Source organism: Platalea leucorodia (genome assembly GCF_965183815.1).
Source record: "Platalea leucorodia genome assembly, chromosome: 16".
NCBI lineage: Eukaryota > Metazoa > Chordata > Aves > Pelecaniformes > Threskiornithidae > Platalea > Platalea leucorodia.
In genome coordinates, this window is record NC_138838.1 from 7,079,876 (window position 1) to 7,099,453 (window position 19,578).

The window sequence follows — 19,578 nt, forward strand, 5'->3', positions numbered from 1 at the left end:
CCATCTCTTTAGGACAAGTCATGCTAAAACCAGCCTTATTCTCCTTCTTGTTCCTTGAGTCATTGAGATTCCTTTGGAAACACAGAGGATCAAAGTGGTTAGGCCTTCAAGGTGTGAATTCTGCCAAAGACAGCTGTTGCTACAACTAACCACTTGTAGCAAAACAGAAAGGGTGCTCTTCAACCTAGAAGAGCAAGCAATCACCAAGGTCTTGGTGGTTAAAGTCATTATCTACATTAGGAACCAAACATCAAACAGAAACAAAGACTTGCCTAAAACAGGAGCAGGCGGACAACAGCTGCCCTGTGTCCGGGGCATCCACACACGAGCTCTGTTCTGCTTCTCTTGAGGACAGTCCAGCAGCAAGAGGATTAACATAATCTAACTTGCTTTGCTAAACCAATTTGGCTAGCAGCAATGGGAAGTGTGGTCTTAATGCAAGACGCTTTAGAACATGGCTAGACAAACAGTGGCCAAAGGTCACGTAGCTTCAAGTCACTGGGGTGGGATTTTCGGAGGACCAATTAAGAGAAACAGGGCATGGCTTGTTGTGGCTCTCTAGATCCAACACTTACACCCTTACTACAAAGCAAAGAACCATGACTGGAGCACATAATGTGCTTTGTTAAATTTACTAGAATAATAAAACAGCAAACTTGACATTCTAAACCAGCCAACCTCAAAGTTACTATTAGTGCTCCAACATGCCCATCAAATCAGAAATTGGTCTCTTAATCTTTTCATTAAGGACTAGTTCATATGCTCACCCAACAGTAGGAGCATACCAAGGAAGCGGTCTGACACCTTTTAAATGAAGATATTTGAAATCCCACTCAATCTAGGGAGGATGGCCTAGCTTCAGGGACTGTGATGAGATGGAAAGTTCTTTCTCAACAACTCATCTACACAGAGCTAGCTTTCTCCTCAATTTGGGGAGGTTATTTACAGTCTGTTCATGAACAAGAAGTTCTCTATAGTCCTTTCAGGGCCAGCAACACTTTCCTTAGTTTTAGGTTCATCTAAACACAAGCCAACTTTATCTTCTGCTGCATTCTTGCTTCATCAGAAGTGTGATGTGGTATTTTACCAGCCCTTATGAACAGCACATTCCAAGAGGTAAGTTCATGCTGACCTCTCATCTTTTTCAAGCTACAGGACAGTAGGTGTTTCATACAAGAACACATTTCTCATTGAGATATTTGAAGTAAAAAAAAGTGCCCAACTTTCTGAAGTCTTTTATTATTGAACACATGTAAGCAAACAAGTCCCCACTCTGCTAAGCTACAGGAATATGTTCAATCAGTTTGTACACTTTTAACTCATTTTCCTCTCCTTCCTACTGATCTTACACTGGTATCATTGCTCTAATCCTGCTCTCATAGAAGGCTAAAAAACTCTGCCAATAGCTCCAACAGAAACAAGAGTTGTTCCAAATTTTAAGTGTAGGTTTATAGAGGATTAGATTCCTCTGCTGCCCTTTGAGCTGTGAAGTCTGCCCTCCAAATGACAGCAGCCAACACAAGAAGAGAATGCGTTTCTCTCAGTACTGTTTATATTTCAAATCTCATTTGTATCTACTATTTTATGAGAGAGTCTATTGCAGCCCTGCACACCCTTCGTTCGTCAAGAATCAATTAAATTCAAGTAGACTATCGAACTTAACCTCATGCAAGATTTCAGCATTCCAAATGCAGCTCCGAACAAAAGGGTTTATGTCTCAGCCCACAAAGTCCTTATTCAGCTGTTAAGGCTAATTTGTCCCAAATCACACAATGTAGCCACTGATATCGCTGAACAATGACTTGTTCAATAGCTTCCAATGTTCTAACCCTGGCTCAGATTCTGAAAAGCGCTGAGAACCCCCAGTCCCATCACTTTCACTGAAATTTTAATGACAGCAAGGTGTGCCCCCGACAAAGTTTGGGAGTAGGTCCTTTAGCTTCCTTATGGCAAATTATTTTTGGTGGTCATTTGTAAAGCTAAAGCATTCCATAGTAATCTTGGCTTTTTCCTAGCTGTACTTATAAGATCAGTCCAGCTCCAGCACAGGTCAGGAGGATTCAGCAAACCAGAGGTGCCAGAATAACACTTCTGATGCTGGCAGTCCTACTTCGGGCATACGTTGCTAAGATGCACCAAGACAACACAGGAAAGAAACTTCAGGCTACCGAGTGATGAGAGATACAGATACACTCCAGTCACGCCTGACCTTGTAGAACACTTCAACATGTCCTAGACAAATTCCTCACTGCTCTTCTTTAGCTTCTGGAGGTCTTTAGGACAGCATGTCAATGCTATAAACAGCAATGCCTAATTTTCATTACATCATTATAGGGGGCAACAACCCAGAAAAGCAGAAAGACAAGGTTCAATATAGGTGCATAGCTACATGGGGATCCTACGTGCTCCTTCCTGATAAGCCATGGCCTTTTGGGATGCAACAAGTTAGGAGAGCAGAGTGAGGACACAACTGAACTAACACGGAAGGGCAGGTGTTCACGCTGGTCAGACATAAGTCACCTACTCTTGATTTAAACAGGACACCGAGTAAATGTACCCAGCTTCTCTGGCAATTGTTACAGTACTTTTTGAGAGCGTGAGTACACAGTATGTGGTTTAGACAAAGGCAGTCTTCTAGCCATACAATTTACCTCACTGAACAACCAAATAAGCAGGCCTTTCATAATTAGCTATTTTTCTACCTTTCTGGTTGCAAAGAAGACTCCCCAAACCCGCTGATGAAACCACTTGAACATGCACCACTGCTTTCATGAGCTACACATGTGTATTTGTCAAGTGGAACTTAACCTTTATATTCATTAACAGCAGATAAGCAAAAAGCCAGCCTACCAGTCTGATGTTGTCTTCTGGGCGGAGCAGTATAAACATGGCCTGCAGGTGTTGCTGGAGATCCCCTGCAGGAAAGAAGGAAAGGTGAATGCACAAAAATAGCTTTAAATCACATGCAAGTTCCCGGCTGTCCAGCCAGAGTAAATGTCCACCAAGAAACCCGACACGTCACCGTGAGCATTGTCACTTCCACCCACTCGGAGATGACAAAACTCCATCTCTTAGTCAGCTGCTCTTTGCTCCATGTGCTCACCTGCTCCCGTCCTACCATGCTCTCTCCTGCTAAATCCTGTTATCTTTTCAACAGAGGTAAAAAGCATTTCCGTACTCTTTGTTCCTTTAAAAGACAAGGCAAACTAGGTAGAAATGGACCCCACCCCATGGTTCAATATCTCATTCTACCGTGCGGTTCAAATCAGGAATCTGTCATTTCTTTTACACCAACTTATTACTTGGTGCAGAACTACTACCTAGACAAAAGCATCCCCTTTGAAGTGAGATTCAGTCCCATCTTAGAGCAGCACATGCTCACATACCTTATGTACTAACCCCACCCAAAAGCAGCTAAGAATTGCCACCTGAAAAATCAAGCAACCATAATTTTTCCTAGAAAATGCTTGCTACACTTTTACTGGTGAGGCTGAGGAAGACTGAAAGAAGGAAGAAAAAAAAATTCACGGTCACACAGTAACTTTGAAGTCTTAAAAAGAGCTGAGTGTCCCAGGTTCCTAAAGCAGCAAGCATTTGAAAGACAAGTGAGATGCCTTTCTGTTGGTACTGCCGCACTGACTTCTCAGCACTCTTCCCTGGCCCGTAGAGAGCCAGGAGTTTCTCTGCTAAGCACATTACCTCCTGAGTGTCAGTAAGCAATAACACCTCCAGCAATGGGCTGTTTTTTCAATCATTACCTGGAAAATTAATCTGCATTTCCAGAAGGGAGAGTGCAAGGCTGCCAGGTGGGTGGCACAGATCGGTAAGAAGAGGAGCCTTTACTCTTCCACCCTCTCCCACTCCCACGCAGATGGGAGGCTGAGTTTAGGCAACACTGCAGGGAAGAGCACGAATGCTGGAGCAAGGATTCAGTATGAGAGCATTTTCTGTGAAGGCTGATTAACTGTCCTGACCTCCCTTTTTAATTCCTTGGTGGTGCTAGAATCCATGTTATTTCACCGACTTTCAGAAATAAGGAAACCTCGGATGTGGAGCAGCATCCAGAAGTGCCACAGAAGGGAAAGGGAAGAAAGGAAAGGCTGCCCAGCGAGAGCATGGTACCTCGTTTCCAAATGATTTTCATAGCTGTGGAACAGCAGGGCCAAAGGGCTGCTGATGGGGCCAGAGGCAAGCTTGTATGGAGTGGGCTACGGAGGACACGGCATTCCCTGCTCTCCCCTTCCTTCCTCCTTGAAACATATTTCAGCATATGGAGAATGAGTCAATGCCCTGGGACTGCATTTTTAACCGGGGGTGGGAAAAATTGAGGCACTCTGCAGTGCTAGGGAAGTCTCACACAAAGTACCAGCGGCGACAAGAACCTGAAGGTACTTCCTGCCCAAGGACATCGTTCCCAGCGCCGGAGCGGCTGGCACATGCCCCCCCAACAGCAGTTATTTAGGGAGATAGGTAACATAGGAAAGGCCAGCTCATCCATCGGATGCTTGTCCTCCCAGGGGTGCAGTGGGAGACAGGATTTCCCCACGTCAACACCAGTGCACGCTCTTGGCAACGCTGCTCAGTTCCAGCAAGTTTCAGCTGCTAGCGCAGCGGGAATCGGCGAGAACCGGACTCCACAGGCAAAGGTCCCTCTGCTTTAGGTGGCACCTTCTGCCTGCAGCCTGGAAGAGCCCAGCAAGTATTTGACTCATGAGGCATTCACATGTCTTAAGCAGCTTGAAATGAAAGATGCTTCACCTCAGTTTTTCCCTCCCCAAAGTCTAATAGTTCCCACTTATCGATGCCAGCAATTCAACATCAGGAACCAGTTTAAGAGCTGAAGTTTCCAGAGTTTGAAAAAACCCACCACCAGGACTACAGGATTATCTCAATACTTAAAAAAAGGGAGGAAGTTTCTAAGACAACCCTTTCTGCAAGGCTCAGTCAAGGAGCTCCACTATCCCTCCTCCTCAGAAAGTTTACTGCACCCCTCCCTGTTCCCCAGCCTGCCCTGCCAGCCTCAGGAGCTCCAGAGCTGCAAAGTAAAGTATTGCTTCCTTGGCCAGCTTTCATCGACTCGCAGCATTTTCAGCCCCAAACACACAAGGCATTTTGTAAGCTTCCTGGATTAAGAAAAAGCAAAGGAAAGGTTTTAGCATGCCAGACTCAGCACAAAGATATCGCATCCTGTCCTATGAAGAGCTGTCGGCTTTGCTGGCATTCATGGCATGACCGCTGCTTCCTATCACATTGTCCAGCAACAAGCAGATGCTTTTGTTTCCTTCGAGCTGGCAGGCTAGGTGTAAAACATCAGCTAGAGTGGGATCTTAAAAGTGATTTACAGCATCCCAGAGACGGCAAAAGCCCCAGAGAAGTTGCATCCCTTCCTGGCCTCCTCCAGCGTTGCTGGAGTGCAAAAGCAAGCCCACCATCCTACAGAACACAGCCCGTTTGCCAGGCGGCACGGGGCGCAGGACTGCCCAGCGAGGAGTGTGGACAGCTGGTACCTTATCTAGTCAGTCTGCCAACTAGTGATTTCCATTGCTGAAGATGATATGATTAAAGAAATGGGTGTGAGCATTAATTATTTCCTCTTACGCATTTACTCTTTATGCTGGATTCTAGCACCTCTGATGAATTAGAAAGGGAGGTCAGGAAGGTTAGTCAGCCTTCCTAGAAAATGTTCTCCTAACCACTTGAAACACTATTGCATCCATAGGCAGCAATTTCATACTGGAAAGCTATGTCCGCTCTCCACCCCCCTTCTAATTTTGCATGCCAGAGATAAGTCAGGACACACACATGGGAATGCAAGTTGAGCCCAGATCAGCAGAGTCCAAGAAAGGAGACAGTTTTCTTTGCCGCACGCTCTGCCAGCCCACCGCCAATGACCGGTTCAACTCTCAGAGCCACACTCTCTACATCACCGTTTTAATTTTGGTGGCACAGATGTTTTGTTCAGAAAGGTGACACACCGATCCCTTGGTGTCTTGGTCTGCTGGCATATATCGTAGGTTAGAAAAGTTCACAGAAGACAAAGATGGTGCACACTCATACAAAGGTCTCTTTTCAGTGAGATCTCCAAGCACCATAAAAAAATACTATACCATTCACATCACTTGACAAGCAGGGAAACTGAGGAAAGGACAAGTACCGATGCCTCATTAAATCTCACCCCATAAGCTGAAGAGACAGGAATAAAAAGAGTCTTCTAAGAACAAAAATCCCACCCCTTGGGCAAGCCAGCCTCTTAAATACAAAACATCTTGCTGTAAGCAATTACAACACACCAGGCTTGCTTTCTTGGCAACCTGGCTTCTAAAAGCTCTGGGCTGATTAGACAAGCGACTATTTTCCACCAAGGTCTCCAGACCTCACGTAAGTCAGCTGTAGGCAAGTAGATCAGGCAGCAAGAGAGACTCTAAGCGGTTTGCGCTGCCTTGCACAGATTCACAAGGAAACCCATCCAGCGGCTCTCCTCTACAAGGTAAAGCCAAGACAGCAAGTGACCTGGGCTTCTGTTATGCAGGGGACTTTGGAGAGATTAAAAACCAAGACAGGTCAAGATAAACTTTTAAAAGACTGCTGACTCTACTTTCACGCTTAAGACCATTTCACGTCAGTCTCAACCAGAAAGTCCAGCTTTAAATTAAGTTTCAGAACGATTTATTTTCTTTTGATAACTGGTAATTAATGTATCTCATTCAAAGCAATTCGGGTACTGTATGTACTATGTCTGAGTGGAAGTATGTAATTAATTGCCTTTTGACTTAAACTCTTTCTGTAAAGATGTTTGTAAACAGATTTTGAGGTGGACCAGTCATCAGGTAGGTAACTGCTGGGTGTAGAACTGGATGACAGTCTGATGGTATCAAAGTACAAAGAAATCTACACCTGGAACCAAATCAAATCACCTTTTGGTGGTCACTTTTTGGCAAAGAAAGTTGACTCCAGCCTCTGTTTCTGTCTCTGTCCCATATGCAAAAGCCTGAAGGTCTCAATGTTGTTTTTTTTCCTGCTGGATGTTTAATAGAAGGGAAAAACCCCACACTATCTGATCCCCGTAAAACACCATCAGTGAATAAGCACCATATACACAATGAAAAACAACCTACCCTGAAATGTTTGAGTTTCATTATTCAGACTGACTTTTCAAACAAAGAGTCAAAGCAAAAAAAATAAATCAAACTTTCAGCAGATAAAGGGAGTAGAATTATGACTGACTCTGTATTATTCACTCTGCTCACATGTCTGAAAAGTCACGTTGACTTTGCTCAGAGGTTTCTTCACCACCACGTAGAGTTAAGTCTCCTCCCCTTCCTCCATCATCACCGATTACTTTCGGATCAGGAAGGACAATTACTCATCCCGTATCATAACCTCAAGTTTCCCAGTGCAATGCATGAAGGTTTTGATGGCAATCCTCCAGCCCCTCTCTCATACAAAAATTACAGGATGGTATTTTGGGGGACAAACTCATTTGTTTGATTTTGCAGGATAAACAAGAGAGTACCGAAACCTTTTTTTTTTAATCAGCATTAAATATTGCAGTCTTGAGACTGGCAGGTCTAGCTTTAATATACACTTGGTATAAACAGAAATGTGTGTCATCTGGTGAGAACGAACTCAAGAAAGGTGGACTCGGAAACAAGAGCGAGCAGACAAGCCTCAGCCGTCGCATGCAACACATTACCTGCATGCTTGTTGCGCCTGTGACTGATCCTGGGAGTAGACGACCCATTTCCTCGCGGCAGGAAGAGAGCTGCGCCTTTCACAGTGAGGAAGCTTTCGCTGATACTGCAAAGGAAGAGACAAGAAGCGAGTAAGGAAAACTCCATATTGTCTTTAAAAGGAGGAAAGCAATGGAACAAGAGAGTTTCAAGGCATTGAATGCATGCTCTGTTCTTTTGCAAGGAAGTAATTTAGACCGAATCACTTTGTTGGTAAAGAACTTCCCCCCCCCATAAGTACTGCAAACATTCAAAGCATAACTGGGAACAACATCAACAGAGAAACACTGAAAAGCAGAACGTATGGCTGGTACCATCCTGCCTGCAGAGGCAGAACCCGAGCAGGCAGAGGGGATTAACCTATGGCTATATTTTCGATTTGAAAGTCAAGATGAGAGATCCACATTTCTAAATGGCGATTAATTCAACAAGCCCACGCATCTCTAATTACAGATTCTGTTAACCCTGTGTTTTGTGGTTCAGGCACAGCTGATGCCCTGCAGAAACAAATGCCTCCCTTCCGCAGTTAGCCAAAAGAAAATTAGTGTACACAACTGATTAAGAAATCATGAAACTACTGTCTATGAGTCGTATGATAATTAACTCTCAAAAGACTTACAAATTAAAAGAAAAACTGTAATGCTGTTGAATTCAGACATCACTTACTGCCTTGATTTTGCCCTTTCTGAAGTCATGTGAGGAGAGAGGTTTGTGGAAAGGGGCAATAAAGAGTTCTCAAGTTCCGTGGAACAGCTGATATTTTAAGCACATCTTCCAGTAGTTTTCTTAGAGATGCTGCGGCTCATGGAAAAAGCAAGACACACTACAGATTTTGCAATTAAGCCATCCTGTTGCATAGTTAAGGGTTCCTGCTTTTCTCAGAATTGATAAGACAGTCATACGTGCTTTGAAGAAAGCCAGAAACAATTCTACAGTCAACAGGATGGTTGATGAATATGATAAGACAGGATGGGAGAGTCCCTGGCATCGTGCACCCCAGCCGCTCCATGCCATGAAAAAGATGTTGGCTTGTTCTCCTCAACTGAACAAGAAACTAGGAACGTCTTAGTTCCTTTCCCTGCTTAAACAAATACCAAACATAATTATTTATTCCCTTCCTTTAAGAGATGAGGACCAGGAAATAATAATAAGAGTAAAAAACCCCGCCATATATTTGAAGAAATTCCATGTTACAAAATGCAGGTGAATGCTAGAAAACGCCAAGTCACCACCCTTCACGACTACTTCTGCTCTGCAGAACACGCAAAGGCTAACTGCTGCCTGCAGCCCCTACTCCAGGGACACGTTGCAGTAGCTACTCCAAGGCAGGCGTACATCTAAGAACCTCTGAAGACAACAGCATCACGGACAAATCAAATGTGACTGAGAACCAGGACACAGCATGAGCCTGTGATCTTCTAGTTTCATGATTTGAGGTTGACCGCTTTAACAATAGGCTTTGCTGACTACGTTTTTATAGCTACAAGAAGTATAAAAGCTTGTGTTGAAGTTGGATTTCCCCCTAACCTCAAGCACATTTCTGGGCACCTCTCCATTTTCCTGGTGGGGATATCAAAAAATCAAATTTTCTGAGCTCCAGCAAAGCAGATGCACGCTCTCAGAAAGACCTTCTTTTTTAAGCCTGTAGCACAGCCCAACGTTATGCACTGTCTGTCACAACCTCAGCACTCCTCCTTACTGACAATGTTTCTCTCAGGACTATTTCCTAAAATTAAACCAGATGTCAAACATGCTCTGGATGTTTCAATAAAACCAGAATTTTGAAAAGAAAAAAAATTACTCATCCCAAATTAAAATGGATCAGAGCTCTTTACCTATGCTAAAGTTTAAAACAAAACAAAAAATAAAATTTAAACTCATTGGGCACACTGAGCACAGGTGTTTCCTCAGACCCTTCTCATATAAAAAATTTTGACTGAGCCTTTCTAGCTTTTGGTGACAAAAAGATCCTCTGAAAGCCCTCAAGCTACACAGTTTCTTAAAGCCTGAACTGGACAAATACTGAGTTATCTTGAAGCCACTAACTTTAAGAAAAAAATAAAATAAAATAAAATCGTTCTCCCTCACTTAGCTGGAACATGTGTTGATTCAGCAGTGCCCTGATGTCCTGAAGAAGTACACTTCTGCTTTCAGACTAGCACCCACAAGCGGGAGCGGGGCAAGAGAGCATGCCGTGCTTTGCTGAGCCTCTTCAGGAGGCAAGACAAGGATGCAGAAAGGGTGAGAAGACATTTTCTCCTTCTCCTCCCTTCACAGTCTCACCACAGAGGGAAATGAATTTCAAGCTGCACAAGAGGAGAAAGAATTCAGCAGTCACAGCCAGTTTTCACATAGTTAATTTTATCAGCGAAGCCAACAACTAATATTAGCAATCCTTTAGCCTGTGCCTGAGGTTTCCCCAGAAGGTTGAATTAGCAACTATTTTTAGTGGATAAAGCAGCATGTAGCTAGAGGGCTGGGAGGTTAAAAATCTCCTCACTTCCATCACTTTCTCTTATCACCAGCGCTCTGCTGTCAGCCACCCGCCTGGAAAGGAAAACATGGGCAGAACTAAAGAGACTCCCATCAGGTTCATCCTTCCAGGAGGCCACCTTCTCTCCTAAGGCCACGGTGAGCCTTGGTTTGGGCCATTAACCACAAGCAACAAGTTTGACTTGGTAAGGCTAGGGAAAAGGAATGCAATTTCCCATACGAAGGGTCGGAACAGGTGAAGAATGTGGCAAAGCAGATCATTCTCGTAGAGCAGGGAGGTCAAGCAGGCAGGGCAGCACATCCTGCAGGGCAGGAGCGAGTGCGGGAGATGGCCATCAGCACCGCTGGGGAAAGAACAGATCGCGGAGACAAGAGCCTGGTCCTTCTGCCAGTTACAGCTCTGGGGACACTCGCTGTGCGGACGAGGGCGTAGCACCCTATCGGCACTCCTGGCATCACCTGCCACGAACTCCACACACCAGACACACAACACACCAATATCCAGCACAGCACCCTAGCAAAAAACAAAAAGCAATACACAAGCACACAGCCAAGCCCTTGCTCTGAGATTCAAGCAGTAAAGAAAATCTTGGGAGGAAAGGCAAGAAGTTTATAAGAAAGTCCAAGCAGCTGTAATAATAACTACCAGTGAAGCTTAACACTGTTCTCTCGGGAGATGCCGATTTTGGTGCCTGTGATGCACTACAGGGACAAAAAAAAAAAACCAAACCAAACCAAACAAAACCCACACCACTGGCCTGACATCCCCTGTACCAGCCACGGCTGGCTGCTCCATTTGGGTCCCTCCTGCCTGGATAGCCCCAGCCATGATCTTTCCCAAAAGCGTGATATTTCAGGGCAAGATCACCTTTGGATACTGTCCGTGATACATAAGGAGAGAGAATTCCTCCTGTAGGATGCTAACAGCAGGTCCCACTCTGAGATGCTTCAGAAACACAAAAGGTAGAAGAGCTGTGTGTGAAAAGGGCAATTAAAGGCTCCAAACAACTCTCACGATGTGGGAGTGTGCTCACCCTAACAGCAGAGCCATGCTACCATCCACTACCGATTTTACCCTGCTGACAGCTCGATGGCTCCCAAGCATAACCTGGGCTTTGAAACACACCACAAAATCTGGTTTGCCAGAGCCTACTGGAGCTTCAGTGCTCTTTGAAATAATCTCCTGGAAACATACTGGGTATTAAAAGACAGTAAATGTGGTTAGGGGAGAAGTTGAGTCCAGGAGAACAGAAGACAGGGAGCCAACTTGGCAGAGGTAACAAAGCCGAGTTGTATTTTATCAGCACACCAGGCTCGTCATCAATCCTCTGTACTACACAGTGGCTTTCTTCTGGAGAAGACTTACTTGGGGTGTATCTATGAAAGAGTTATTAAAGCTATAAGCAACGTTCAGCCCTACAGTTGTGGAAAAAAAAAGCTTCTGTTCCATGTTTAGCCTGTTCACCTCTGAAGCGAAGTGGCAACCTTAAGGCCACCAGTGATGTGCTATTTGTAATTCACTGCTCACTGGGAAGCGAACCAACACAAGCGGAAGACTTAAGCAACTCCTACAGAAATTACTACTTGTACCAATTTTTCTCCCAGGCAGAAAAGATTTTGTAGAAATTGTACAAGGCACATCATCAAAACTATTTAAAGCTTTCTGCACAAAAAGCACAGACATTCCCCACAGAAGACCCAGTTTTTAAACAGCAGTAACAGAAGCGATTCCTGCGCTCCCCGACTCGCTGCCCAGCGGCTGAGCTCCTTGTGCACGAGGGAAAAACTGCACGGTTCATACCAAATTCTCATTACGCTACAAAATCGGGGAACCACATAAAACTTACACGTGGCAAACAAATAGCGAATGCCTTCCCAGCTGTCACCCTGCACAGCTCTGTTCATAAAGCGCAAGCACAAACACCAAATAAACTGTTTTGAAGATGCAAAAGAGAAGACGTTACTGGTTTACGGACTATGCCAAAGCGATGCGATAAGATGAATCATCTGACGCTTTGCCATGACCCCCCCCCCCCGTCCGATGCCTTCTGCCTAAGGGGCTGCTCGGCCGGGGAGCTGCTCGCCGGAGTGCTGCACCACCAGGCAGCAGGGAAGTGAATCTGCACCACCCACCAGTTTTCAATGAAAAATTCTCAGTCCTCAGTGTAAAATACCCAGAAAGGAACCTTGTAGTCTTCTTTAGAAACTATTTCTAGGAGAAAGGAGAGAAAACCTTTTTAGAAGTACAGCAAGGGAGCAAAGAGGCACCCGAACAGCTTCTGGCAATGTTTTATCCTAATAAACACTTAATTAAGTTATTGCGAGCCTGAGGATGACTTTCCAGTCAGCTCTACTTAACTCATCGGAGCAGCTCCTTTACAGCAGGCTCTGTCCTGTCCAGCCCAGCCCTTAATCAGGCACTTGCCAAGTAGCACACCCGACAGAGCTGGCACCATCCCCTGAAAGGTTCAGCAGAAGTCCTCCCACCACGTCCCCCTGCACAGGAACGGCTCAGCAGGGACAGAAGCAAACCTCCTCACGCCGTCACCTCCTCACCAGCGGCGCCCGCGGCACGTGCGGGCAGCAACACGGCCACTGCGGGGAGGTCGCATCCCCCTGCCCCGTTCCCCCTCACCCTTAGAAGAAAGGGGGAGATGAAAAAACAATGGGATAGGGGAAATGAAGATTTCAGGATACCTGACATTTTAATAGAAGTCCACTACCTGTATTACTTACAGAAATACAAACATAATTTCTCTGTCAGCCTCAGGTATTTATTAACCAGAACCCTGCTCTGAAGCAGTATCCTAGCAGGGTTGAGAGCTATGGCTCAGCACTAGGATTTCAACGCCCAGCCCGGCTCCAGCTGGAGCTCCCCATGACAAGAGCGTTGTGCAGTAACCACGGAGGCTTCCAACCCCTGAGCAAAAGGAGGTTTTCATAAAGGGCATCTCTTGGGACACAACCACCACCCAGCACAAACTTTGCAAACACAACAAGCTGCCTGGCAGGGCTGTGCACTGCCAGGAAGGGCTTTGAGTTTCCGACCCATCTGCAGGACGTACCCTTCCCCTCCAGCTGCCGGTTAGACCAAAGGCAAACAAAAGAAAAGCAGAAACGCTGACTGAAAGCCGGCAGGCAAGTCTGACAGTAAGGAATGACACAAGTTAACCCTGGTGTTGACTAACTGGGAACATTCAGCAGCCCAAGCCCTGAAAATGGGAAGTGTCAATGCAGACATCTGTACTAAAGCGCTGGGGATTTCAGCTGGGAGCCTGCTCTACCAAACGCTGCTCACGTGTGCAGTGAAAGGCAGCCCCCGTCTGAAGAGCCAGCAGCTAAACAGCCGTAGGACGGGGAACAGACGCACTGCAGAAGGGTGTCTACCAGGAGGTGAAAAAAAATTGTGTGCCCAGCTCCCTTCCTTTGGTTTTAAGCCAGGTTGCTCCCTCAAGAGCCCCCCGATATTTTGCTCTAGCATGAGCAGCCGGAGCGTGCTGCAGGGGGGGAGTGCGCATCTCTGCATTGCACATCTCATCTGCTGCCAGCTCAGCTCTATCATCCTCCTTTAATCCATAGGCTGCAAAATGCACAACCAAGAAAAAGACCAAAATTCAGATGCTGGCAGGAGTGGCGTAGCAGGCGTCAACACTTAGCTCATTCCCGAGGCCGTGGAGCCAGGCGTGGAGGGAGGGCAGCTGGGGACACGAGAGCAAGCTCTTGTAGCACGCCAGGACTCACCCTGCAAGAACAGCAATTCCAACTGCAGCTTGCTGTGCCTGGTGTGGAAAAAGTTACAGGAGGACAGGCCGAGCAGCCTGCTGTTTTTCTCAGCACCTCAAGCCATTTCCCTCCTCCCTCCTGCTCCCCTTCCCGAACTGGCTGTTTCCCTTCCTCTGCAGGCAGGCCTGGGGCACGGCATCACACCCGCCCCGGGACCGGCTCCCACCGCCAGCCTCCCACTCACCCCACCCGGCCACAAGAAAAGTCCTGGTTAATAAAGCATCGGTCCCCTGGCCGAGGGTGCAATAGTGGCCGGACATGCAGCTGGAAGTACGTGCAGCCTGGCAGCCAGGGACTTTTCTCCATCAAACCACCAGACGAGAGCATCACACCCCTCCAGCATCCCTCCCTAGAGAAGCACCTAACTCTTTCAGCTTACGCTGTAGTTTGGTTTTCAGTAAACAACGTCCCTATTTCCCTCGCTTACTTTTCAAAGCACCTGGTTTAATAACTGCCAACAGCATTAATGAATTGTATAGGGGAGAGCGATGTTTGCCTTCCAGTTTAAGCCTTTGCTCCTAGGCAAGTGATGAAAGCACCTGGTTCTCTTCACACACAAGCCAGCTCTCAGGGCTGTGTAAAGCAAAGTAGTACCAGTCACTAATAAAAAAATAAACCCAAATCCAGAAAACAAAAAACCCACCACAACAACAAGGCAATGGAAAAGGCAAGGATAACTCAGGATTGCTCTACACTGACATTTGTATTAACAGGGTCAGCTGGCAGCACACACAGACAAGTCTAGGCTTCTCTGATATCCAAAATAGAAACAAACCCAGTGCAGAGCAAAACAAGGGCCATGACTTACCAAAAAGGGCTCTGTAACATTGTCAACAGAGGTGACAACACTGAGGGCAGGGAGAGAAAGGGGAAGTGGTTCTCCAACAAAGGCTGCCTCTCACCGCTCGGCACTTTTGCAACTTAAGAAACAGCACCAGGAGAAAAACAAACAAAGCGTGGGAACCCACTCCATCGCAAATGTTTGACGCAAACTGCATTTTTAGCCACATCTGCATTTGTGCCTTTTTTTTCCTTTTTTTTTTAAAAAAGGAACTGTCTACAGGCCCTTCCTCTGCTCCAAGGTGGGGCTCCCTGGAGAGAGAATTCAGCTGCAATGACACAGACAGGCACAATCACAGAGAAAGATTTGCAATGCACATGGTACTCGTTTGTACTACCTTATCTACTGATCCCTTCTTGCCATAGCCAAGTTGTCTTGTCCCTTGGTTTGGTCTCTGATATGGACATCTGCTGAAGCTGAGCTAAGACAACAAGAACAACTTACAGTTTGCTAGAAGATACCTAAAGGTGAGGATGATGGGTGTGAATCTGAACTTTAAAGGCATTGCAACTCTAAAAGCATTCCTTTTATTTCCTCCAAGTGAGGAAAGAGTTTATGGCAAATGCAGAGAGGGTACAACTTGCAAAAGGGAGCACCGATGAGCATGGTTGTGTCTGCAAGTGAAGAGCAACCACTTCAGATGCACAAAACCACCACACTCACAGACACAGTTTCAGAGATGGGATGTAACCAGCCTCAGGTCATCCAACAAGGCTGCAGGGAGTGCTGATGCCCACTCAATGCCCTACTGAGTTAACGGTCTACAAGTCAAGCCCACTACTGGGAAAAACCATCACACGCACATGCCATCAGTGCTCCTCTGCCACCAGGATCATTTGAATTGAGCTCCAGAAACCATTTTGCAAACGTCAGAGTCAAAGCAGCTTGGGCAGCCTGGGTACACTGCTGAGAGCAGTGGCACCCTTTGGAGACAGCACAGAAGATGACAGCTCTGGGCTGAGCAGCTCATCCCTGCCAGAGATGCCTTGCTGCCAGCGAGGGGAGCAATGACAGCTGCTGTTTGCAGCCAAAGTTTTCAGCCCACGCAGCCGCAACGGGTCCGCGCTGTGCCGAAGACAACCACAACCACCTGCAGCATTCCTCTGCCTCCCGGCGCCCTGAGCCTCGCTCTGCAGTGGCGAGCCAACCTCTGGCCCCTGTCAAATGTATTCCCTTGCAGGCAGGGCTGGGATTTATTCCTTATCGGTGCAGGAAAGCAGACTGGGTTTTGCTTTAAGCTGGACTCCGTAAGAAGACATTTTAGAATTTCTGATAGAAGTCAAAGTCCACGTGGGTTTCCCATTCCCCTCACGTACCCCTGGCCTACGAATGAACCAGCTCAACAACATACAAACTCCTAAATCAAAGGCAACGCGGGCAGACCCCTCGCACAGGCATCGGCTGCCTCCTCGCCAGCCCTCCCGGCAGAGCGAACGCTGCGATCTCCGCGCTGCCTTCCCACCCATCTGTGGGCCCATGCCTGCTGCTGGCAGCTCCATATTACGTTTCACAGGGCTGCTGCTGAACGCGTGCTCGTACAGTAAGAGGCACACAACCCTCCCTGTGTCACCTCGCTGCCGAGCCCGCCTGCGCTGCTGCCTGCCAGCGCCCGGCAGCCTCAGAGCAGCGGCTGAGAAAGCGAGCAAACGTCCCCGTGCCGAGCTCGGGCACCTCACGGCGAGCGAGATGCGCCGAGTCGCAACGCTGCTGCTGCCACCGAAACGCAGCACGGGCCGGGACGTCCCGCTGCAGCACAGATCATCAGGTAATAATTTATTTCAAGGAATATCAGCTTGGGCACAGACTGTATGATTCACCACGGCAAGAAAGAACAGAGATATGCGAGGGTGGATGCAAGCTATCACACACTGAAACGTACTCATTCCCATGCAACCCAAAAAGCAAAAAACTTTACTGACTGCCTACCACGCTATACAACACTACAGGAGCCCCGACAAGCCACATGTTGGATGGCTCACAGTCAGCCTCCAAGCCGGCTTCAGAGAACCCATCCAGAGAGAAAGAAAAATATTCCAAAAAGCAACAGCACAATAAGTTGTGCAAACAAAGCTCTGACGTGCTCCGGAATTCGGGACTGAAGATATGCACAAAATCATTCTTTCTACAGTCCGAGCACGGCAGTTCACGTACTAGAAAGGGGGCAGCTAACACAATTAGGATGCTTATTAAGAAATCCGGGCACTTGCTGTTTACAGAAGAAACCTGATTCTATGCACTTTTTTAAGCAAGAGACCCAGACCGGAAGCAAGACCGTGAAAGGAATTTGTTTTACATGATAGTCCCCAAAGGCTTCCAGGTCTCCAAGTCAAGACATTCCCAGATTAAAGCCCTATACGACATTCTTCTTGCACTATACACTGTTTAAACATCCACAGACTTTAATACATACCATCGGGTTCACGGAGCAGGACAGTTATACCCAAGAGAGCACTCTGCAATGTTTTACCACCACATGCCGCACTCCTACCAGCTCAGTCTGTCCAAAATCAGCCAGCTGCTGTGGTATGAACAAAATGCTTTCAGAAATATATTCTTAAAACCACTTTAATCAACATGAGAAAACTTTGTAAGGAGAATCTATCGCATCAAGGATCAAAGAAAAAAAACAGCTTTTTGATTAGTTATCTTCAGAAAGAGGACCCCTCTGACTGACACGTACTTATCTTTTTTTCCCCTCTCAGAATTAACACAGTCCACATTGATCACTGTTAAACCACACAATCTCCTCTACCACCAGAGTTTGAAAGCGTTGCCTTCACACACAGCACATTTCTTTTTAAACCTTAAACAATAGCTGACACATCCCCAAGCAGTTTGTTAACAACCAGCAAGCCTGAAAGGGCTCTCCCCACTACATTTAAGTATGTTTAAGAGAGGATTTTATAACTAATTTTTACTCCCATCTCCCTGCACGTGCAGGTGCAGGATTCATCGCTGTTCCAGACCTGACCATGTTTGGCCCGACCGGCTGCGCCCTACAAGAAGGACCCCTCTGCTTTAAATACAACTGTAACACAAGTCAAAGGAGACACGCTAAGGTCAACATACTGTCCCTCCCCGCAGCAGCCAAGTCCAGGGGCACCTATATTTAGACAAAGTATGCCCAGCACTTTAAAGATGGAAGGAGACCACTGACTCGCCTGAATCACTGCCAGCGCCGGCCGTCTCCCCGGGACGAGGACAGTCTGACCAGAAGCTGGCGAGCGCCCTGGCACCCGCTCGAAGTGGGGCACCCCGTGCACCCAACACAGCCCTGCACCCTCCCCGACAGCCGCGGCTCCCCCAGGCACAAGCCCGGCCTCGCCGACTTGGGAAGAGCAGAGCGGCCACAGCCCGGCCACGGGCAGGTCGAGGAGGACATTGCTCCGTCGCTTCTTTTGCTGGTTATGGTGGAGGTGGCCAGCACCGAGCGTGGCTGCGGTCAGCCGGAGAGCAGAGGTCCTGCCGCCTTGTGAAGCTGCGCCGTGCCAGGACTCGGCTCTGCAACCGCTCCGACGCCCGGAGCGGGGCATGGGATGGAGGAATTATGCCGGGGAAGCAGCCTGGCTCTGATCGCAGCCTCCTTGCCTGCCCTCAGTAAATACATTAATGGACCCCTGTAAATTGAGCACCAAAACAAGGACCGCTCTGTCTCCACACAAAGAAATCAATGCTGAATAATAAGCCTTTTCCACTGTGCTAAAAAGAAGCAGATGCTTGTTTACCAAAAGCATCAAAAATCATGAAGAGGCTGTTGGATTTGACTCGTAAAAAAATAGAAGGAAGTTATTTGTTCAGTATTTTAACTTCTGCAGCACTCAGCACTTTCAATTTTCTCTCATTCTTATGGCATCCTCCCCATGCACGAGGGCTATTTGATCCCTAAATGACAGTTTCCAGCAGGAACAGTAACATCAGTTTAGGACTACTGTCCCTTTAGATTAGCAAAAAGGACAGTCAGCGGTAACCAGCAATGAGAGATGGTTTGTGAACTGTTTCAGAGAGAACAGCCACGTGCCAAATTTCTTTCAATAGGTTTTGATTTGAAATTGGAAGTCACAGGGAGCTTTACCTGTTGTGCTGATGCGGCCCACAACCAGGCTATTGATCTGCTCACCCTTGCAAATTTGGCTTCATTTTATGGAAGAGCAAAGCCACAATTAAGGGAATACAAACTTTAACGTGGTTGTAAATAATAACTTGAAATTTTAATCGGTTAGTTGTAAGAAAACATCAAAGGATCAGAAACATTTTAGAGTTGGAATAGTTTCATGGATTCTGTGTCTTTTCTTCAATCCAAGGCAACACTTAGAAGGACAGTCCTTAGCATAAGCGAGGTGAATACAAACTTCAGATTCAATTTAAAGCTGCAAACCAAAGAAGAAATACAGCATTGCTTTGGGCTAACCAACCCAACGCTGCGGGGAATGGGGTAACTCAGCCTTTAAAGGTCGCCTGCTCCCCAGCAGACAGCTGACACGCTGCCTTGTCCACGGGTGCTCAGAGCACACAGCCCTCCCCTGTACAGCACACCGACCCCGGCAGAAGCCACGAAAAGCATCCCAACGTTTTGCCGGTGTGACAAACAGTCTCTGGGGCCATCAGGAAAAGCTCTCCGAATCAGACCGTGAGATATAATTATGATGCATTTCAAAATGCAGACTCAGCATCGCTTTCCAGCCCAACTCTTCCCCCTGCGGATGTAGCACGTTCTTCCTGGAGACAACGTCC

At 46.9% G+C, this 19,578-nt stretch overlaps 1 protein-coding gene across 3 annotated transcripts in view; it reads right to left on the reverse strand.

Annotated features, from left to right (window-relative positions):
• Positions 1-19,578, reverse strand: part of SSH2 (slingshot protein phosphatase 2) — a 104,074-nt gene that overhangs the window by 28,755 nt on the left and 55,741 nt on the right. For all 3 annotated transcript variants that reach the window (XR_014229980.1, XM_082328425.1, XM_082328426.1), the window contains 2 exons: positions 7,694-7,797; positions 2,851-2,915 (listed from right to left, as the gene is read on the reverse strand). Coding sequence is in view for 2 of the 3 variants with exons in the window: in XM_082328425.1 (XP_082184551.1) it covers positions 2,851-2,915; positions 7,694-7,797 (169 nt within the window). In the remaining variant the exon portion in view is untranslated. The remainder of the gene's footprint in view (positions 1-2,850; positions 2,916-7,693; positions 7,798-19,578) is intronic.